Source organism: Phoxinus phoxinus, assembly GCF_949152265.1.
Source record: "Phoxinus phoxinus genome assembly, chromosome: 7".
NCBI lineage: Eukaryota > Metazoa > Chordata > Actinopteri > Cypriniformes > Leuciscidae > Phoxinus > Phoxinus phoxinus.
Window position 1 is genome coordinate 10116991 of NC_136882.1, and position 24519 is coordinate 10141509.

Below are 24519 nucleotides of genomic sequence, written 5' to 3' on the forward strand. Positions count from 1 at the left end.
GATTTGAAGTGCCAGGAAATCACAACCTGCACAAAGCTGGGTTAAAAAAAACACCAGTTTCCTGTTGCAGACCACATTCTGCTGTCTGACGTCAACACATGGTCTTAAAAAAAAAGTAAAAAAAAAATATATATATATATATATTTTTGGTCCTCTTTATATAAACTCAGCAAAAAAATAAAGTCCCTTTTTCAGGATACTATATTGTAAAGATAATTTTGTACAATCCAAATAATCATTATGGTTTAAACTGTTTTTTATGCTTGTTCAATAATTGTTGCACATGCACATGTGGAACAGTCCTTAAGACATTAACAGTTTACAGCCCTCTCCTCCCTTTTGTTCAGGGAACATATGTTCACTCATTATTCTATTCTTTTAATCGTCAATGTCTCAGATGTTGAATGTTTTTAGTTCATATGTTCAAATTAACACATTAAGAAATCAGCTGGAAATAAAAGTAGTTGAAAGTGAGAAGGATGTTTCTTTTTTGCTGAGTTTCTGAAAAAAGATATACAGACATTTTAAGTGTCATTTTGTAAATTACACCAAGCAAAACATTTATGGCACAAAGCTTAACGTGCAACTCAAAGCATTTGGCACTTGTAGGATCAGTTGAGGTAGCAGTATCTCAGTTCTCTATCACCATCTATTGACTACAAAACAGAATACACTTTAAATTTTTTCAAAGCACAGGTGTCATCGCAAAGACAGTCTTTCCCTCTTAAATTCCTGCAATCTTTGGCATCTTAACTGAGCATTTTAAATGTCCCAATAAGACTGACAGACAGAGATAAGAGGGGTACCAGGCTGCTGGGTTACTCTTTCACGTCCTTGACCACCGTCACCTGAGATAAGGTTTTCTTGACACGTAGTGCTGTAAGCCGAGCAGCTGGATTGGCATGCCAGCACTCCCGCATGATCTTACCCATAACCCTCAGTGCCTGGAACAAACACAAACATACATGGGGGATTCTTTACTTTGAAATCTGGAAGATGAAACTTTAAAATATTTTATCTACACCACTCTAAAAAATGCTGGCTTGTTTCAACCCAATTTTGGGTCAAATATGGACAAACCCAGCCGTTGGGTTAAATTTTTAAATTACATTTTTAACACAATGTTTGGGGTTTGTCCATATTTGACCCAAAATTGGGTTGAAACAACACAGCATTTTGTAGAGTGCGTATGTGAAAACATTTATCTCATGTCCTTGTACCATATTAAGGGAACCAGGGTTATGTATGTAACCAAGATGTTTCTTTCTTGTGTGAATGTGTGTGTGTTTATGTTTAGATTAATTATAGTGCGTTCCATAGTCAAATAAACTTTGTGTGTGCATTCACCCAAGATCTTTGCTGTTCTCTGATTACAAATAAAGTCCCTTTACAATTTTGATCTTAATACATGCTCTAAAACTATATACAATAAGAAGTTTTTCTGTGGTCATGAAACTTCAAGAGAACTTGAAGAATGAACTGGTGTGATGTAGTTCAGACTATCAGTGTGATTACTGACTAAATGTCTGTGCTTAAAGCAAGTACAGCACAATGTTGGTGAAAGGCGCGCATTGCATGGACCTCATTAAACATTACATCAAATTACAATTCACAAAAACTGTGAGAAATAAATTATCCTCAACATTAAATAAAAAGGATAGCTCTGTGTAATTCATACATAACAAATGACTGAAAATTATAATAAATTAATAAATAAAAAACAGAAAACATTAGAAACATACACAGTAGAACTGCACACTAATTTGCATAATATATCAATATATCATGCCATAACTATCACAGTATTCGTTTGATTCCATCGCATTTTCTCCAAAATTCTCATGTTCGATAGAAACGGGGGACATTTTTTTAAATGTTTTGCTTACTCTTTATTAATGCTTAGGCATTTTGCATGACAGAAAAAGGGTTCTGTCAAAAAAAAAAATTCCCAATATTCTCACAGGGTAATAGCAACTTCACTGATTTGACCTCTACTGACCTTTATGATCACTAGAAAGCTGTCACTCATCTTAGTTCATCACGATCTCACAAAGTTCCCTTATAATCAATGAAGCTGACTGCACAATGAATCTCTTATTTAAATAATTGTTTGTTTTAATTTGAGAGTTTGCGAGCATGCTTACTTTTGATATGAAACAAAGTCACAGCTTTCAAATTTTAAGTCAAGTTTAAATCAAGTTTTATTAGAGATTCAAACAATAAATACAGTTTAGGTGCTCTTTAATGTGGCATGACGAATTGCTGTAGCGAACGCCATGTGAACTGATCATCCCTTCCTCTTTCAGCATAAAAATTGCCTTTTGCAGTTGTATACAAATCAATTGTTAATTTTAACTTTTAATAATAATGTACCAGTTGAGTGAGCTGACAGGGTTCCTTGCATTAGGGCTTAAAGATGCAGTTAGTGGTTTCTGATATTAGCTTAATCTGATCTGTAACACACATTAAACAGTCAAACAGTATTTATTGTTTGAATTTCACAATAAAATGTACAGAAATCGAAATCTGTTTCATATCAAAAGTAACAAAGCTGATTGCAATTTATTGGATGATGGGAGGCGTGCTATGGTCTGTTCATTCATCAACTGAAAACAGCATAGACCAAAAGATTGATTCTTGGGATTTATATCAGAATCAGAATCTATATCAGTTCATAAAGAGGAAAATCGATTAAAATCGAGAGATTAATCTCTTAATTTAGTGGCCTCTGCTTCGTGTGTGTGCTGGACATGAAAAGTGACAGAAATTACACTGCAAGAGTGTTGAACATACATTTATATTATAATGATAACAAACTGAGGTCATACTATCCTTTACTTTTAGTGATTTTAAAACACATTGCAATGGCATTCCAAGGAAACTTGAAGTGCTAATGGCATAATTATTGTGTGCTTCAAAACCAATAAAGTAACCTTTATAAATAATGGCACAGTTTAAGAATTCGCCTTTTACTGACATTTATATATCCCATTATACCAGAAACTCAGTTATCCAGAGAACATCAGTGAGACCAACCCGATCTCACGGCAATTCGTACGAATTTTACGAGGTGGCTAATTCGTACCAATTCATACGATCTTACTCGTACGAATTTGTACGTTTTTTGCTAAATCGTACATATTTTATGAGTTGCCAAAATCGTATGAATTCATACGAATGACCTACCCCTGACCCCGCCCCTAAACCTACCCATCACGTGGGTTTAGACAAATCGTACAAATTCGTACGAGTGAGGTCGTACAAATTCGTACGAATTAGCAACCTTTTAATCACTCGTACAAATTCGTACGAATTGGTCGTGAGATAGCGTTGGTGAGACAATGGGAACAGATACATGTAGGCCTACATTGAATGTAGGAATCACTGTGGACTGGAATCGAACCCGAGTCGCTGCCACACAAGCGCACTAATGCAGATATTCACCACGCAAAACTTGGGTTACTTTGTGCTCTTTCTATACTGTTACAAGTACTGCAATAAGCAAACAGATTTTTCCATCAATGACAGCACAAATTATATCGATTTAAAGACTGTAAATCACCAAGAAAAGTCTAAATATAGGTGAGGCGTAAATTAAAACGCGAAACTGAACACAAAAGTTTGTTAAACTTGAATCTGTTGAAGGAATGAATTTGGTGCCATAAGGTACCAAAGTGTATACAGTAGGTGCATTAGGAATAAACTAAAGTAATAAAACTTTTGATCAAGTACGTGAATTTCTTTTACCATTTCAAACTGACTATGTTGCTTTCTTTACTCATCATAATTACATATCTTTACTTTTGTAACTACTTTCTGTATGTATGTTAAGCTGCTTTGCAACAATACAAAATTGTGAAAAGTGCTATAGAAATAAATTTTAATGGAATCAAACAATGCCTGATATTCAAAGTGGGGTAAAATTATTGAAAAGGTGTAAATGTCATTATTGTAAAACTTACTTTATTATTATGATTATGATTATTTTTTGGAACTCAAAACACATTTGCTGTAAACTTTTATCTATACTATTTTTATAGTCAAGTATAACTCAAATACAGTTCACTGTATTGTACATTTAATCATCACAGGTCAACAAAGGATTCAACAAAAAATAATTACTGAAGTAGTACTTAAATAACAAATTAAAAACAAAATTTTGCAAAGTCCTCATTGTTACATTTGTGCTGTAGTAGGCAAAAGTTGTGTTTGGAAATTCTGCCCTACAGTACCTGTTAGCAGAAACAAACTAGATGTGTCAGTTCATACCTCACATTTTTGTTGGTTTGCACAAAAATAAAGTCTCAATTAAAAAGAGTACATACTGTATCTTAAAATTATCCCCGCCGAAAACGCAATTTTAACATTTTCAACAGAAATGTCACATGAATGGTAAGTTTATCACACAAACCTCACAGCTCTGCCACTGGTTGGGAATGTTAGGTCGGAGTTTTTGTTCACACACCACCTTCCTCATATCATCCACTGATGGGTCTGATTGCACCTGGTCATAATAAGGCAACTGGAAATCTTCATGAATCCCTGCAGAGCACAAAGCATTCATGATTATTTATTTACAATAAGTACTGATGAAAAATCTTAATTATTCTAAAAGTTTGGATCTGCAAAATCATGTATTTTATTTTCTTCCCTTGACCCTAACCAGTCATGATATTGTATCTCATAATCATTTTTCTCCCCCTCTCTGACTCTAACAGTCGAACAAGCTGTTTCACGCTCATTCGTCTTTAAGATGTCCATGTACCTTCTATTTTGATTGGTTAAGTTCTTTGCCAGCAAAATGAGTAATAGTATATTATATACTGTAATAAAATATACTGTAATTTAACATAGTTCCGCTGCTATGTCCTTCAATAACAGTCTCTCCGACAACACTTTTCAGAAGGTTTGGTGACCTTTAGCACATTTTATCAGTAGTTAAGCAAAAACTTCCTCTTATTACCTCATATCATGACTAGGTGAAAATGTTTCTGAACACTGAATAGGCATCATCAAACAAAAGTCAAATAAAAATAAATAGTTGACAACCGGTCTATTCCATAGCGAGAGTGAAATATTTGGAGGGCTGAAGATGTACAAAAAACAAAACAAAAAAACTTTTCTTAAAATATCTTCTTGCTCCACAGAAGAAAGTCCAACAGTTCTGGAATGACATGGGGGTAAGTACATGGGTGAACTTTCCTTTTAAGGGCTATCAATGTGGAAAAAAAAAAATTTCATGACTCTCTAGAATACTATTCTGATTGGTCATTCATGGCAATGAGAATTCAAATATATCTGACAGTTATTCAGTGCTAATAAAAGAGGTAATAAAATATCAATATTTCATGTTTATATTTATTTGTGTATTGTTATGTAGCCATGAAATACGTGAGATAATGTATAGTTAGGTGGTCGGGTTTTTTTTCTGCAAAATAAAGACCACCATTGTTCAGGACTCTGAAGTGATGCAGAGACTGTATTATTATTGTTATTAGAGATTTACGTCTTTATGAAAAAATAATGACGCAAGCCATTTTAGTATAGAAGAAACCAATGAATAAGTGTCAAATGAATAAAAACACTATTTAATAATTAAGAACAATTTCTTGTTTTTTTGTTTGTTTGTTTTTTACTTTACTTTAAAAATACTAGTAAGGTACCTTGGACAGAACATCTGCGAGCAAGTTCCCAGAACACCAGGCCAAGTGAGTAGATATCAGCCCGCTTAAATGACTCAAAGCTGCTCATGTTTATAGAATCATCCAGTATCTCAGGAGCCATGTACCTGCAGAAACAAACATACTCACATTAATGTACTCACACCACATGACCGCATTAACCTCCATCAAGATGTCTTTATACACCTGAAAGCAAACAATTACATGTGTTTTATACAGAGACAGAAAGTGCACACAGAGTTTACAGAGAGGAACAGAGAACACTCACACACATACTAAAATTTATATTTAGTCAAACACACATACTGTACATGCAAAGATACAGATTCTATATCACTCAAGATGTCTTGTGTACACAAATCCAAAGCCTAAAAGCAAATGATAGTAAATAGCAAAAATCTTTATTTAACCATTATAACATTTGTCTGCAAATGCTCTTTTACTTGTCTGTATTTACCGAAAGACAGTTGGTTACACACTACATTCATAGATCCATACTTAAGACCATCAGCATAAAGCCTGGCCAAAAACTGTCTACTTAGACAGGAAGAGTCCATCTGGTTAGCAGGTAAAACAACCAATCATGCTTTTTACATAGCATTTAAGGACAGCTGAATCGGAAATGGTATAACTCTGAAAGTAAATGTAAAATATCAAAGATGTACTTTGCTAAGTGTCTATTCTTTCACATCTTTCAAATATCCAAAGGCATGAACCTCACAAACTTTGTCAAATCCAGTGACCTCTTACACAGAAGTGTTCATTCTCAATCCTTAAAGGAGAACTCCAGCGCAAAATGAACCTTTGGTCTAATTACACATTGTTACCTAGTCAACCGTTATCTGAGATTTGTTTTCATGATTATCGAATGTAAATAGTTTTATCTCTAAAAATATTTTAGCCTATAACGCTAGTATATAGGGCATAGAGTAATGACATGTAAAACTATTTACATTCGATAATCATGAAAACAAATCTCAGATAACGGTTGACTAGGTAACAATGTGTAATTAGACCAAAGGATCATTTTGCGCCGGAGTTCTCCTTTAAAGAAGACTATGGAACAACCAACACAACTATAGATAATAAGTAATAATTCAGTTTATGATGTCTCAAATCATAATGACCTTATGAATGAAAAAGATGATCTAACCTCTTGGTGCCCACTCTGTGGTTAATGGGGATGTCAATGGTGTTGGTATTAGAGTCGTGTTTGACAGCAAGACCAAGATCAGCAATCACAGCCGTTCCGTTCTTCTTAACCAGGATGTTCTTTGACTTTATGTCTCTGTGAGCAATGGCGGGCTTCCCTGTTTAGTAATATGCTAAATTAATAACAGGACATGACATATACACATATACAAGTCATTTTCATGCAGAAAAGTAGTCATATTTGTAAACAAACAGATGGTCACACAGTTGTCTGAGCTTGGACAGTAAGAAAGCTAATGTCCTTAAAAAGCTATTTTTCATGGTATGTTATACATTTTCTAACTAGCTGTGTTTACAACATGTCATTTTGTAGACAGATTGATTTCTGTTTCTGTGATGTTGTTAACATCAAATGTGTTCTGATGGGCTATGATTGTCACAGCAGTTTCACATTTATTGTGAACAGACCAATTATTTGTTATCCAAAACTTGCCTAATACGGACATAGAATTAGAAAGTTTTGTTATCATGCAGGCAATTAATCATCATTAATCATAATCATGTTTGTTCATTTGGCCAGGTTTGCCGACTGAGCCTGTTTTTTTTCTCTCCATTCTGTCATCTGATGGAGTTTGGGTTCCTTGCCACCATCGCCTTTGTCTTGCTTAGTTGGGGACACTTAAAGGGGTCATGAGCTGTGTTCTGTTCATCATAAGTGATTGTTGACTTCTATTTTGAGAAGGAAGTAAACAAGATGGATGATGTTCGGTACTCTTGTCTTGTGTGCTTTATTGTTTAATAATCCTGACAGATACCACACATTAGGCAGACGAGGATTAGGCAGTTTTTTCGTTAACGTTGGTCACGAAGATGGCTGTTGTCAACGTGCCTTTCCCGAGTGTTTTCCTGCCTTGCCTCAGTGAGCCTGCTATGCCATTTAGCGCATGGCTGCAGACCTTGGAAAATTACCTATTGCACATTTTATTGAAAATGTGAGTTATCGATGCAGAGACTTGAGAACAGAGACTTGCAAGCAGCTGGGGTGATAGAACGCATCAACATAAAAAGTTAAAAGTTAAGGATGTTTGTGTTGACCTCAGAGAGCCAAATAAAGCAGTGATTGTGGACTCTTTTCCATTGCCACACATGGATGAACTCTTTGCTCATCCAAGGTTCTATTATTTTCACTACCATCAACCTGACTAATGCTTACTACCAAGTGCCGTTACTTCACAGCCTTTGTTACTCTTGACGGACTGTTCAGTTGGCTTCAGCGCCTGCAGAATTTCAGAAGATGATGACCATCATCCTGGCTTGCTTGAAGATCAAAAATTAGACGACATTATCATCTTTGGACGTGAAATGTCTATGCATGACAAAGCACTTCAAGCGGTCTTACAATGACTAGAAGCTGCTGGCTTGCAGCTCAATAAAGACAAGTTTCGCTTCTGGCTAACCAGTCTGCTGTTCTTAGGTCATACTGTTTCAGCCAGTGGTGGGCTGTCAGGGCCAGTAAGGCCTTCTCTGCTGGCCTAAACACTATTAGAGTCACTGACTTGCACTTTAATATATTTTTTTTATGAATGAGTATTAAATTATTCCCAATAGTCCGTTCTCTTAATTTCATAGCTTTTCTCTTGGTTGCGCTGCTTCCAGTAGTGTATATTTATTTTAGCGCTTTTATCCAATCATATTTCAGCCATTCATGTGTTGCCAGAGTCAAATATATCTGCCTCGAGGCCTTCAGAATCGATAGTGCGGGCGCCTGTAGCTTAAATGAATGGCAATGAAACCGTTGCTTTAACCAATCAGATAATCAGTCAGATTTAATCAGCCAATCAGATTTTGAGTTGACTGCACCAGGGCCATCTAGCAGGCATACAATAACGTAAGCATTTTCACGCCCTTTGATTGGATGGGCAGAGCGTTTACTACTATTATTACTGGTAGTCAGAGCTAGCTAACCACACCTGTAGCGAACTGTGTAAACTAAAATATATACCTGTAGATTTAATCGTTTTTCAACCCACAAATTAATGTTTCTTTCCTTCCTTGACCACCAGCAGGTTCAAACCTACCGGAAAAAATCCCTTATTCAGCCTTATTCAGCTTACACAGAGTCACGGAATTAACTCTATCGATCTGTCCGGGTAAAAACAGAACTGACTGTAATGTATGCCAGGACTGATTTTGAAGGCAAAAGTCCCGCTGATCTCATTGATATCGTTAAAAAATCTGTGTGAGAGCTTGTGTCGGCTGTAACGTTACACATCGTCATGTTTTGCGGTGTTTTCCCTGTTTACTGCTTCTATCGAGTAGACACTCTCTGCACTAAAGCCAATTAAAACTTATGCCAGATATACGACGGGACAGACTCGACTTTCAGCACATTAGCCTCGATGGCGATAGAAAAGGTTGTTGGGACTGAAAAGCACAGACAAACCTGTACAACCAAGTCATTTAAGTCTTTTTGAGGTAAGAAATTAGGATTGATTTTGTGTCAAAAATAATCAGTAGTTTTGGAGAGTATAATGCATTTTTTGCCCCCGTTTTTGTCCGTGCTGAATACGATTTTATTCCTAATTTTTCTTGTAAATTTATGATCGAAACAACTTCTTTTTTCAAACATTAATACTATTGTAGCCATTGAAGGATAAGACAAGGGAGGATCCGTTTCTGAATTTATAATCGGAACACAAGAACCACTGTACACTAGTCTGTACACTAACACAAAAGCCGAACCCACTCGCTCATTTCTCTCTACCTGGCCTTTCCCGAACTCACCGCATTAACCCTATAACTGCCGGTGCAAAATAAAAAAGGAATTTCACAACAATTATAGAGAGTATGTGCGTGCGCTTCAGGGTAGACATCACTAAAGGCCTAGGTGTGAAATGTACGGCCCGCCACTGGTTTCAGCAGAAGGTCTTCTTCCTGATTACGTGTGCAAGTGATTCTTAATGCTCCTGCACCTTCTGATGCATCTACTTTGCACTCCTTACTTGAACGGTCAAGTCCCACCCTGCTCCTCTCCAGCCAGTGCCGCTGCCAGACGAACCATGGCAGAAAGTGGCTGTGGATATAGTCGAGCCATTTAACACTTGCATCCGAATGCATCCGACAGCACGTTTGCTATACCATTAACTGATTATAGTAAATGACCTAAGATCTCCTTTACTCACACTGCCACTACGGATTCTGTGGTTTCGTTGCTGTCATCAGTCTTCAGCCGCCTCTGGCAATCCATTGACTATTAAAGCAATAAGCCCCGCGAAGCCGTGTTTTACAGTGGATTTAGAATAGCTAAGGGCCGTTGTTAGGCAAGACGCGGAGCGGAGTCACATCAAGAGACCTATCCACTATCTTTACTCTCCCCGCCACTACTCCTGTTTCTGAATGGATTTATTTTGTAATTTAGTCGTGAAGTTAGTGTAAATAGACACTGTTAAAGATATTTTTAATTGTTCAACTGTTAATTGTAACAAATATACTACCTGACTAGTCTTACATATTAATTACATATTACATTTATTCTATGATCAGTTTTACACATGTATGTAACTAAAAAAGATGCTTTGCCAAAGGAGGATATACTTCCACTGCTGAGTGAAGATTTTATCGTCCAGAGAAACTAGACCAGAAATGAAAAAGAAATCAACTGATGCATATGATCAACACCTTGAGTGCCAATAATCTCCATGTGCAGGTGGGCGATACCGCTGGAGATGGACAGTGCCAGAACTATCACTCCTTCCACTGATACCGTGTATCTGTTCAGGTAATCAAAGAGAGACCCATGCTCATGATATTCAGACACCAGCCACAGCTGTGTCCATGAGCCATTATCTGAAGAAAGACAAAATAGACAGATTACAATACAGGACACCCAAACATGATGACCAGAACATCCAAAGTTATTTGAAAATATATCTCAAAATGATTTTAGATTTTTTTATTTAATGACTCAAATGTCAAGAGGTATAACTATGGAAGTAAAATAATGCCAAATGTTTTTGAAATAAAAAAGCCTGTTGGATTGCACTACTCGAAAAAAATATACCATGCTTGCATATTAATGCATTGTATTTTTAGGGCTTGCATTTTTATGGGCTGAAATTCAACATGGTTGTATATTTAAGCTGTGAATATTTCAATTCAAAACATTTCAAACACATATTCATTAATAAAAATGCAATAATGCATATTCACCTTTCATATTTCACTTCCAAAATATTCAAACGGTTTAAAAATACAACCTATAATATTCAACAGGCAATTTTCGGTCCATTTTATTTCGCTTTACAAATTCGTTTCCAATTTGTGGCAACTAAACAACCAAGAGAAATATATGTCTACCTCAAATGTAACATTTGATCTATACATCAGCATCTGGGGAATGACATTATAATCTTGTTCACGGTAGAGAAAGATGCGTGTAGGCTACACGGGGAACGTGAAGACACTGAATTAAACATAAAAACAGCCCTCATAATAATGCATATTATTGTATGCAATGCAATGCATATTTTTTCAAGTAGTGCAATTTAACAGGCTTTTTTATTTCAAAAACATTTGGCATTATTTTCTTCCATATAAAACCATCATGAAAAATGTTTTCATGGAAAATAGTAATCATTACTTTCGAAAATGTTTTCAAATACATGTCTTTTTATCAACACAAAAAAGTATTTTTTCCTATCAGTATGATTTTTGGACTAGATCTATGGATTTATAATTCAAAGGAAAAAAATGTAGACAAACATGACTGTCATATCATTGATCCTTTATCAGTGCTTGCTTTGAAACTAAAACTATTAAAGGTAATCTACCCAAAATATGACAATTATTTTATCATTTACTCACCAAACAGTATATAAGGTTTTTTTTACCATTGATTTCTGTTGTATGGACAAAAAACAAAACAAAAACAGCACTGAATCATTTCTCCGAATATCTTTTTATATGTGACACAAAGAAAATAACTTGAAGAGGAGTAAATAATGACAGAAGTTCATTTTTGGGTAAATTATCGCTTTAAGCTTACATTGGTTTGGTAACCTAAAGCAGTGCTTCTCAAACCTGTCCTGGAGTACTCCCAGCACTGCACATTTTAGATGTCTCCCTAATCAAACACACCCGATTCAACTCATCAGCTGGTTAGTAAAGACTCCAAGACCTCAGATGCATGTGTCAGATAAGAGAGACATCAAAAATGTACAATGTTAGGGTTACTCCAGGACCAGGGTTGGCAACCACTGAACTAAAGCATGTCATGAGGAGTAATAGCTCCATTAACTTACAAAACGTCTGAGTTTGATATGTAACCTTAGCTCATTGAGTAGGGAACGAGACATTGCATCAGTAGCTGACACTATGGCCCTGTTTAGCAGCGTTTTTGTCAATCCGATCACATGTGGACAACGCTGAATACAGGTATAAACGAGGTCTAAAACGATTTGAGCTTGTCCACTTTTGACCATTTTCAAGGGTAGTCGAAATTGCATACAGATTGCTTACGTGGTGTAGGTCAAATGCGTTTGAACAACCACAAAAGACAGCTTACTACCTAATGCGTAAACATTATGCGTGCTAGTCAAATTTAAAATTTGTCGGCTAAAGACCTAAGTTTGATTTGAAGACGAAAAAAGTACCAAGCACAATGTTCTCTCACCATTCCTGATTTCTAACACGCACTCACCACGTTCACTGTGATCTTGTGGCTATAAACAAAATCTGCTGCTCTCTGTATTTCCCGTCATCTCATATGTAAATTATACAGGCTTATTTTGTCCATTTAATCAAAAGATCTGAAAAAAGATCATATACCTGTAAGTGGACACAATAGACGGATTAAAACACCAAGTGTAAATGGTATGTGTCTCCCTTGTCTACTTGTGATCTGATCTAAACATCTAAATACCAGGTGTAAACAGGGCCTATGGGAACACAACGGGTCTTTAGCCCATATAGAAATGTGCAATATGACTGGCTGATGGTGCATGCACCACCCAATAAAGTATCATCACCAGTGCCTCAAAAATGATGTGCTCACGCTACAATTTTTTCTCAACGAAGGAAGCCATCAGCAAGACTGAGGATTATGGCAAGCTATGCAGTCTTGTTCCTCACTGAGAGAACCAAGATTACATATTGGCCACTAGGGAGAAGAGCATCTGACAACCACCAAACTCCTCAGAGTCTGAGGCCACTGTGGACAGAACATAATCTTCCTCCAAACTTAAAGAGATCACAACGCAAGCTTCTGGATCTGGACACAAATCATCATGGGCAAACTCAACTGGAGAGGCTTTTGTAATCCGTATAGAGAGTCTGAACGAGAGAAATCCATCTGCTCCATCCATCCACAGCTTCTAGCTTGTCAGTCGATCCCAAAGGACTAGCTGTGTGTGGGGGGGGGACGGGGGCAAATGGGTAATGGGTTGGGTATTGTGTATTAAGTGAAGGTGTAGTGTAATACAAATTTTTGTGTAATAATTGATGCATGTCATTTTGGGATAGTTACACTGTTGTTTAAAAGTTTTGGATCGGTACGAATATTAATTTTTTTTTAAAGAAGTCTCTTCTGCTCACCAAGGCTGCATTTATTTGATTAAAAATACAACAAAAAAGAAATATCTTTAAATATTATGGCAATTCATTAAGATATTTAAAAATGTAATTTATTCCTGTGATCAAAGCTGAATTTTCAGCATCAGTCTAATATCATAATAATATCAGTCTAATTTCAGAAATCATTCTAATATGCGAATTTGATGCTCAAAAAGCATTTATTATTATAATTAATGTTGAAAACCGTTGTGTACCATTTTTTTCAGGATTCTTTGGTGAATAGAAAGTTCAAAAGAACAGCATTTATTTGAAATAAAATATTTTGTAACGATATAAATGTCTTTACTGTAACTTTTGATAAATTTAATTAATCATTGATTAATAAAAGTATTTATTTATTTTTAAATATAAAAAATTTAATAAAAATTCTTACTGACTCCAAACTTTTGAACGGTATGTTTAATGTTACAAAAGCTTTCTATTTCAGATAAATGCTGTTCTTTTGAACTTTCTATTCATCAAAGAATCCTGAAATAAAAAATGTAAATAACTTTTTTCAACATTGACATGTTTCCTGAGCATCAAATAATCACATTAGAATGATTTCTAAAGAAACATGTTACACTGAAGACTGGAGTATAATGATGCAAAAAATCCAGCTTTGATCACAGGATTAAATGACACTTTACTAAATATTTCTATACATAGAAAAAAGCTGTTTTAAATTGTAATAATATTTCACAATATTACTGTTTTGTCTTTCTGTATGTATAATCAAATAAATGCAACCTTTGTGAGCAGAAGAGACATATTTTAAAAACATAAAAAATCTTACCGATCCAAAACTTTTGACTTGTAGTGTATGTTTTTGTGGAGTGTATGGATGAAGCATGGGCGCCGTATAGGGGGGAAAAGTTAGGACGATTCCAAGGGCCCCTGACTGACAGGGGCCCCAACAAATACGTAAAAAGTATCTTTTTTTTTATTTTATTTTTTTATATTATACACTAGCTATATAAACCATCATCATTGAGTATATTTCAAATAATAATACAATTAATGATGTCTTTGATTGTACTTATTTTGGCAATAAAAGTAAGTTGACCAAAAAGTAAACATCCACCCCCTTGTATCTGCATGAAATGGTTTGGTCCTGCCTTAGCGCATTCATCAGTAGGAAAATTAAGTTTTAGTCGCATAACATCGGTTAATCGAAACGGCGTCATTTCGCAATAGTTTTGTATCGATATTTAGAAAATAAATCGCAAAAGTTCTGCGCAATTCTGTAATACAAACGCGGGTTTTAAAAAATTATGGCAACGGACGTTGGTAGGTTTATATATCCCAGCCACCGCACTAGATATTATTATTATTAACGGAAGGAGACGTAGGCGTGTTATTCAAGCATCAATGGCAAGGAAAGACTCTGTGAGCGGCAGATATGAGGAGTTTCTGGGTGTTTCTCCCTCAGTTCTGCTTCGAGGTCTTGATTGTGGCATTTCTTTGAGGTTTAGAATCCAGTATTCCTGTAATTCGTTAACAGATTGACACCCTTTCTTTTGTCTTTCCTCTCTCTATTTTCTCTTTCGTTTTTTTGAAAACCAGATTTTCTTTTACTATGCAACTTTGTGGTTTCTGGTGTTTCTGGCAACTAAACACCGTCATCCGTGTTTCAATTACCCTTCAAATTGCGCAAATTGAAATGAGGCTGTTTTTCAGGCAATTTAGAAAAATAAATATTTCGCAAAACTGCAATGGAAACGTTTTTTGCGCATTTACACTCACATGATGTAGATGGTGCGGTGTGTTCAGACAGAATACGAGACGAGTTGTTTATTAAATTCATAAGACAAAAGAATTACAGGAATACTAGCACTATAATAACCATGATGTGGAAATTCCGTTTTACACGTCAACTTTATTTTGTTGTTGGCATATATGTGCAGTTAAGTTAAAAAATCTGATGTTTTTATTCTTTTGAGATGATGATGTTAATTTATTTTGATTAAAACGTTAATATATATTTAGGTTTTTTCATTTTTTTTTATTTTAAATCTGTCATTAATTTTACAATAAAAATACATTGAGACTGTAAAGGATTGCTTTAAGGACATTTTTATGGTGGCTTTTAATCTTGCATCAAATAATGAATTGCATACTGTATGCAGACTTGCATTTACAAATCACCAGCAGTAAATATTGTGCTAGTACTAGTATTGAACTACAAGAAGCAAGACAGTTGCAAGCATTTGATTAGAGTTATGTAAAGCATCTGATGGGACAGGTACGTCCTAGAGATCTGGTGACAACAGCTGTGCAGGGGGGGCCCAATGTTATTTTTTTGTCATGGGGCCCAAAATTCCTGGCAGCACCCCTGGGATGAAGTGTAACTGTACAGTGAACTTGTATGTTGACCTGCTTTCTCGATTGCCCAAAACAGGATAAGCTAACTATAACTAACTAATGTGTTTTCATTCTTGCAATTTTTGCAGTGCAAACAGTCTGACAATTCATTATACACTGCTTGAGCAGAGCCACACATTTACAAAATGCCATTGTGTTCCCCCAGAAGAGAATAATTCACTCAATGAATCCAATCAAAATTATGAATCCAATCAAATAGAACAAAAGAATGACACACTACAAGGGTCAGATAAACTGCTTCCTGAAGAAGAGAAGTGATGTGATGGTGCAAGCAAATCCACTGGTGACACATGCCTCAGTGGGTGGTGTCAGTGGCATCAGCCAGTCAATTGATTTGATTATATACAGGCTTCAGACAATCATCACACCTGGAGCCTGTTTCCATAGCATCAGCTACTGACGCAGCATCAAGTGAACCTATGAAATTAAACACCTGTCATGAAATCTTACACAAATATTTGTATACAATAAAATAATTACTAAAAGTTTATTTTTATATGTAAGAAAACAATTCAAAAAACAACATGCCTTGTTCTTGCATAAATGTTCATGCATTAATGTGATTTTACAGCAAAATCCCTTCATGTGATACCTTTGTTATCAGCGGCGATAAATCCCAAAATATGCTCGTGGCGTAACATTATTGTCTGATAAATCTCAGCCTCACGAAACCAGGAGCGCTCATCTCGTGATGAGAAGATCTTCACAGCGACATCCTCCCCCCTCCATTTGCCCCTCCACACTTCCCCGAAGCGCCCCTTTCCAATGCTTTCCTGGAGGACAATGGTTCGAGCAATCGTTCTCTGGACCAATAGGGGCAATCCTGAGAGAATATCACATAAACTGTCAGCTAAAGGGTTAACAACAGATTTATGTCCAAACGCCAGTTCAAATCTCACTCACTGCAAAAGAAAAATATGTATATTTATGTTGATTCATTACTGTAAAATCATATCTAGCTCTTCAAAAATTCTGCATTTACTCATCTCATGTGATTCAAATATACACTGTGTTCTAAATTATTATGCAAGTGACATATCAGCAGGATTTAATTACAATAAACTTTCAGATTTTAGTTTTTCAAGGAAAGTGCTTTTTTTATTAAAAAAAAAGTTTGGCAGGTTAGCTACGTTAAATAGGTATTCTTAGTTACCTGCTTAAAGACATGTTCCACATTATTAAGCAAGTCACAGTTTTCATGCAATATGGGGAAAAAGAAAGATATTTCTGAAGATATTTCAGAAATGCAACTTAATGCACAACTGTTAGCCTGCATGGAGAGGTTCTTGAGACTCCAGCAGCTTCAAATACCTGTTTGCTACTCAACAGTTGCTTTTTTTTATTGCTACCCTTTAAATACAATTCATTTGTTTAACAGAAACTTTCTTAACCCTTTAAGTGTCACCCCCCTTTTTTTGAATATACATGAAAATGCACTTTCCGAACTTAAATGTTTGTAACTCAAGAATGCTTTGGAATATGGATGTAAGATTGGTCTTGTTTTAAAGAAGAAAATTTGCAGATTTTTGTAGAAGTTAAATAAATTAAGAAAGTGTAACAGAAAAAAAGTTATAGAAGTTTGAGTTTATGAAAATAAAAAAAATAAAAAATTAATAATTCATATTTTATATAAAATATATTTTTTCAAAACCCTGGTGACTCTAAAACTGCACAAAAATCAAAGACAAAAATCTGAACAAGTTGTGTTTTAAATTTTAGGTTGATATCTCAAAAAATGAGCTTTCAGTAAGATTTTGTTTGAGCGCAGTACCACACTTTTTCACTAGTTGACATTACTGCCCATATAAGGGCGCCTGTATTTCCATATATGGTTTTTCTTTATTTCTAAAACATTTTCAGACCTTTTTTTCTAAAATAATTGAACAAATGCTATCTTTTGAACTCTTGGCATGAAAACAAACTGAGGTTTCTACCATTTTTTTCATGATTTTTCATGTTCATCACTATTTCAAAATAAAGGACTGAACACCTTAGTAGTATGAAAATATTATTGTTGCAAATTGATAAATTACGGCTCCTCTGTAATATATTTTGAAAATCAGTCACCAAATATGAAAACTAGAGATTGTAAGCTTTCAAATGATATATAGTTTGTCAATATTAGTTTAGGTTTAGTATAGGATATTACTATTTTAAATATGTAATGAATTTGGGCCCACCGGTGGGCCGGTGACACTTTGAGTATTTATCTGACCGAGTTTGTCTGAGCTCTAAATGTCTCACAAATCTTTTGGTAGTTTGATCATCTCCATTCAGTTTTTGCTAAATATTAGTTGTTTTCATGCCTTTTGCAAGACGTTGCACCATTTCATGCTTTTCATCTTCAGAAAGAGGAAAAGCATACATTGCATAAGAAAGTCTTGGTTACTAGTGTAACCCCTTTTTTCTTGTTGGAGGGAACGGAGACTTTTTGTCGAGATACCAACACTAAGGGTCACTCTTGGGAGCCCCCAACACCTCTGAAGTATTCTAAAAAAGGCCACTGGAACTGGTGTGTGGAATTTGCATGTCTGGCCATGCCCCCATACATACAGGAATATAAGGCGGCCAGCGTGCATCACACACTTCAGGTTTGTTCTTAGGAGCCAAGATGGCGCCTCGAACTCGTCAGTGGCAGTTCAAAGTTGTGGCAGGAGGGACACAACGTCTCCGTTCCCTCCATCAGGGAACGAGGGGAACACTAATAACCGAGGCGTACAGTTTCTGTCGGTCACTTTTGACGTTGTCAAATTTACTGACACTAGGAGTCTGAAGAAAATTCCATTATTTAATATTAAGTATTAGTATTCTTTATTAGTATTCAGAATCATTTGTAATCATATTTTGTGGATCTCAGTGTGCTTGGGAGAGATAGACTGTAGATTGCATGAACATGCGTGAGAGTCAGAGACAAGGTATAAGTTTCATCGCATATGTTGACTTGACGATTCACTATACATTTCATTTGAAATAGAAACCAGATGTTCCTCTGGTAATGTCAGCAGCATATAAAACCCAACCTTTTTGTTCAGAGGAACAGGCAAAACTGGAATGAAGATCATCTCTCCAGAAAATTGTTTTTCTCTCCCGTTTCGACATAAAAAAAATATAAAAGAGCTTTTGGCAAATTAACTGGTGTCTGGTCCTGTTAATTAAACAACGATCGGGGAAAAGCTATACTAAACGCCACAACTATCGAACTGTATCACAAGACTTGGCGGTGCAGATGCAGGCATGCCTCCACGTGCCAAAGCAGTTGTAGCTAAGCTACTTGCAACCTTCCAACGCTCAGGGTAACTGACCTCAGGTCTCCGCATATCAGGGGGAGCCCCTCACCTCTGGGAAGAAGCCGTTCATATTAAAGTTGTTGTTTTTGTTTTGTTTTACAACTGAGTAAACCTGGGCTGCGTTTCCCAAAAGCATCGTAAGCCTAAGTTGATCGTAAAAACGATCGTACGACTGATCTTAATATTATGGTCTGTTTCCCAAAAGCATCGTAGCTTAAGTAGCACTTAAAAATCTTCGTAGAACTACGAGTGCTCTGGAGTAATCGTACATCCCCAAGTGCATCGTAAGAAGACAGATTTCTGAGGTCACCTGCAGGACAACCGGCAGATTACACTTTTATCTAGATTTAACACACTGCAACGTAAGTAATATAATAATGTTTTGATTGTACTTTATTGTACACTTTATTTTACTCGTTTTTTGTTTACATGAATTTATAAATGAAATAATTAAAAAGGGAAGAAAAAGATAGAAATAGACACCTAAAATTAAATGAATTAACAAAAAAATATATAAAAGAATTAATGTGGAAAATATGCTTCAAGGGCAATATAGGGATTAATTTAAAAAAAAATCTGTCAATAACGTGCACGAAAACCAGCCATGTATTGGCGATTTCTTGGTTGGCCATCATTTGGTCCCATGCCATCTTAGTCGTTGTCCTCCTCTTCCACCTCCTCCACCTCTTCATCTTCCTCCCCGTTAAGTAAGGGCACTCTTTAATGTAATCTTTTTGAAAGGTATCTTTTTTTTTCAGCCATTTTGTCAGTGCCTCCGCCTGTAGGTACTTTATATAGACTTGTCTTGATTGCTAATCCACAACAGATGACGATTATTAGGTTAAACGTTCAGAATAAGAACAGAATAAGGTAATATTTCAGCACTTCGCAAATGGACAGCGACTCTTAAGTAGCACGTAGAACGTGTTCTCGCGCGTTCATGTTAAGTGCATTTTTGGGAAACGCGCGTGGAATTGCCGCGAGCGTTCGTAACCTTGCACGTAGAGAGCGCTCTTAAGAGCTAAAATACATCGTTATCGGGAAACCCGGCCCTGGTTGTTAACGCTGGGAAGCGTTTTTCTTCTCATTGAGAAAGGAACACTATGGATACCACATCCTGCCCAAATGGGGATGGTAGTATGTGGAAAATACATCCTAAGGATTCACCAGATGGGACAAGCACTGCACCCAACCAGTTGTCCAAGTTTTACCTGTTGTTACCCAAGACTAAACTGGTTCCAAATGTAGATTATATAATCTTGCGAAGATGTTGGGTATAGCCCAGCCCGCAGCTTTACATATGTCTGCTAATGAAACACTGCAATACCCATAGTGGGGTGAGCTCTCACTCCCAAATGGCACAGAGAATGGCGCCCACAATCCAGTAGGCCAATTAATGTTTGGAGATTAGGCTTGCCCGTGGGCAAACCGTCTAACTCATCCTCAAACTCCACCAGGGAACACGAGCATGCTAAAGGAACGGGAGGCCCACATGGATTCACCTGGACTAAACTCTCCCATTGTAACCCCCAGATTGCCCTCAGAGCTCACCGCCACATGACCCATCCACAAATGTTGTTTCAGCAGGAGCGCAGCCCATTCACTGAAGACAGTGCTCATGGCCATCCTGCAACCAGAAGGAAAGGGAAGGAACACCATCTTTAAAAAGCTGCCGTGCAGCTCTTTTAGATGAATTTGCTCTTTTATTAAGGAAATTGCCTCTTTCAGATCACCACTGATGGACCCAGGGGAACTCCCTGCACTATCTGTGCAATACGTTGAGAGTGACCACTGATGTGTGCTCTGCTTCCAGCAGCAATTACTAGGTGAATCCGTACAGTGAACGGAAATATTGCTTCTCATGAAGAGACACTGTGAGACGCTAGGCTCCAAATAACAAAGCTGAAGCATGTGATGCACGCCAGCCAACTTATATATCCGTATGTATGTCCGGGGGCATGGCCAGACATGCAAATTCCACATGCCAATTCCATTGGCCTTTTCTGAATAAGTCATAGGTGTTTGGGGCAACCAAGAGTGACCCCTTGTGTCTGTATTACGACACAACGTCGAAAGTGACAGACAGAAAGGGAACTGTGACTTGCTTAAAAATGTGAAACAACCTCTTTAAGTAGGTTTTCATTTAATTAAGAAGACCTGGCAAACTACTAAACAAACCTGTCTGAGATTGATACCAGTTATCTAAAAAGATATGATAAATAAAACAAACAAACACTTCCTTTGAAAAACTAAAATCTGAATGTTTATTGTATTGAAACCCTACTGATATGTCACTTGCATAATAATTTGGAACACATTGTATTCAAACATACACATACACAAAACATAAAAGTAATCCACATGACTCATAAATATGACTCATCTCATATGATGTCGTACAAAGCGTTGTATGAACAACAGATGGAAATTTACATTTAGCAGGCACTTTTATCTAAATCAACTTAGTGTGTGCCAAAAAATGTATGCAAGTCACTATTCTGATCATATTTTTTCCAAGCATATTTTACCAATTCCAAACTACATCAATCTTAATAACTACTATTCATTTTGAATATAATAATTTATAAGTGATACATAATTGTTAACTGTGAAAAACACCTTATGTTCAGGTAAAATCCCACAGGTAAAAGTGGACAAAAAAAAGAGTTTTAACGCATACTGAAAAGTCAGAAATTATTAAATGCCCATGAGAAGGATGCAATACTACAGAAATTGTAAAATAACGGTGTGACCATTGGTCAGATTGGAAGAAAAGATGCATGTTAACTGCAAAAGACCGTTCCGGGTGGTTCCGGGTGGTTTTCACAATTATTTTCCTTAATAATATATTATTATTATTCTCCAGTGCCATCATTTTCCAGAACTGCAAACTACCTGGAGTCTCCAGAAGTACAAGGTGTCAGTTTCTCAGGGACTTGGCTAACTGTGCGTTCACACTGCCGCCGGAGAGAGCTTTTTAAACTTTATTTAAAGGGGCCGCAAAAGTAAAAAAAGCCTGTTGATCGTTATTTATGCAGAGACTGACGGTGTAAACGCACAGTAAGGCATGGAAACCTCACACACGACCCCCTCCCCCTTCCATAAAATAGAGGTTTTATGGACAGATACAGTAAGTTGAGAGTGACAGATAAGTAGAGAGTGACTCTTGAGGTAGGGAGTCATGGTGCGAGCTGCTACTAACAATGAACAAGACAGACCTTTCAGGGTAGGAGATGGACTTAATGAACTCCAAAAACTTACTGCCGGATCTTGGAAGAAACACTTTTTCAAACAGTAGTACAAGAGGAAGTTGTGCTGTTAACAATGATATATCACTTGTAAATGCCTAATTCTGTCATGAAACTCTAGATGGCGCAGGCTGATGGGCCCTTAATGCAAGCTGATGATATTTACAGCGTTAACTACTTGGCACAAGCCGATTGGTACATGTTGCATCTGCAGCCATGCTTGCTGCTCAATATTTAAATGGCTGGTTACCATACACTATAGCAGTTTGCAGCATGCTTTCAGAGTTCATCTAAAACTCTCCACCTTCCCCAGCTTCACCTGTATAGATCTGCTATGGGTAATTGATATGCTATTTTCTGCAGCAGCATGTATTACATACTAACAGCAGTGTATCAGCATTTGTATTGGCAGTAGCAAGTTCCTGTACTTGCTCTGCAGCAGCAGCAACAGGAACAGCAATAGCAATAATCAACATCAGCAGCAATAATCTAAAAATAAATACAGCAATAATCAACAGCAGCAGCAATTCAGCAGCAGCAGCAGAGCAGATCTATTCCGCCAAGACCAAAAACATTAACATTGCAAATCCATTACCATGCTAAAAATCTTCAGAGAGTTGTCATGATAGAAATTATTCTATATTTATATACAAAATAAATATAGTTGTTAAGATTGAAGTGGTTTGGAATTGGTAAAATATTTTCTTGTGGGTAAAAAAATACTTGATTAATAATTGTGCACGCACTGTGTAAATGAGGAACATCACCTGACTGATACTTTTATGTAAATTTTATGGTGATTTTTTTGCCAATTTTGGGGCATAACAACATTTATTCTCATTCACCATTATACAGAAAAAAAAATATTCTTTCAAAATGTCGCCATTTGTGTGAGGGAATAAAGAAATTCAACTGGTTTGGAATCACATGAAGGTGAGTAAACAATAGAATCATTCTCAGTTTTTGAGTTACCTATTCTGATTTTTTAATATATATATATTTATGTTATTAAGAAAAAACATATGATAACTAACAATTAAGTAGTCTGTTTTTTTGTTGTTTTTTTTGCTGCACAGCCAGCTCTCACCTGAACCAGAGCCAGAGGTGCTCATGTCATAGATGAGCTCTTTCAGGCATTTGTCAGGTGACACCAGCGTATGGTCATCCAGGGGTTCCTCTGGATCCTGTTTGTGGGCTTTAATGTGTGTGCACCGCAGGTTTTGTACGGCACACATTCCCAGAACGACACCTACACACACCAGGCACGACGGCACAAGAATTACTGCTGCTAGTTCCAGCTGACTCCAACCAGACCCCTCAGGTGGCGGCTCTACACCAACAAACACACAGACACACACATATTTGTTTCAGAATATGAATGAGGACATCTCATGCAACATTTTTTTTATATGGTGATGATACTATCTATCTATCTATCTATCTATCTATCTATCTATCTATCTATCTATCTATCTATCTATCTGCGGATTAGTTTGAAAAGACATGTTTTGTGTATGTAGCTCTAGGAGGAGTAACTCTTGAAAATGTACGGCCTCAGAATAATAATACCGGTAACTAGATGAAATTTTATATTTTGTCATGGCAAACTTTGATGTTGGCTTGAGAAAGCCTAGCTAAAAAGTTTTAAGTAGTTTTAAAAGCTTGAAGTGTGAAGCAGTTTTCAGTTTGAAGGAGTTGTAAAAGCTTGATGTTTTAATGTTTTGAGACAACCTCTAAAAGGTTCTACTGTTTTCTCTGCCATCCTCCTGACTGAAGTTTACTACCAAGTGCCACTGGATGAGGACAGTCATGACCTTTAAGGCCTTTATTACTCACAACAAACTATTCCATTTTTGTTGTGTTCCTTACGGATTGGCTTCAGCGCCTGAGGCAGTTCACAAGATAATGACCATCATCCTGACTGGCTTGCCAGGGGTTAAAAATGACCTGAACGACATTATCATCCACGGATGTGACATGCATCTAAGCATGACAAAGCACTTCAAGCAGTCTTACAATGACTAGAAGCTGCTGGCTTGCAGCACAATAAGTGTCTCTTCCGGTAAACCAGCCTGCTGTTCTTAGGTCATACTGTGTTTCAGCTCAATGACAAAACTGTCAAGTCCCACTCTGCTCCTCTCCAGCCAGTGCCGCTGC

General features: G+C 36.6%; 1 protein-coding gene across 1 annotated transcript in view; it reads right to left on the reverse strand.

The window, feature by feature from the left end:
* Nucleotides 1-604: 604 nt before the first annotated feature.
* Nucleotides 605-24519, reverse strand: part of acvr1c (activin A receptor type 1C) — a 90795-nt gene continuing 66880 nt past the window's right edge. The window contains exons 3-9 of the mRNA XM_079618960.1: nt 23450-23692; nt 16420-16650; nt 10512-10679; nt 6835-6991; nt 5664-5788; nt 4412-4542; nt 605-944 (exon numbers count right to left, since the gene is read on the reverse strand). Coding sequence (XP_079475086.1) covers nt 819-944; nt 4412-4542; nt 5664-5788; nt 6835-6991; nt 10512-10679; nt 16420-16650; nt 23450-23692 — 1181 coding nt within the window. The 3' untranslated portion in view covers nt 605-818. The remainder of the gene's footprint in view (nt 945-4411; nt 4543-5663; nt 5789-6834; nt 6992-10511; nt 10680-16419; nt 16651-23449; nt 23693-24519) is intronic.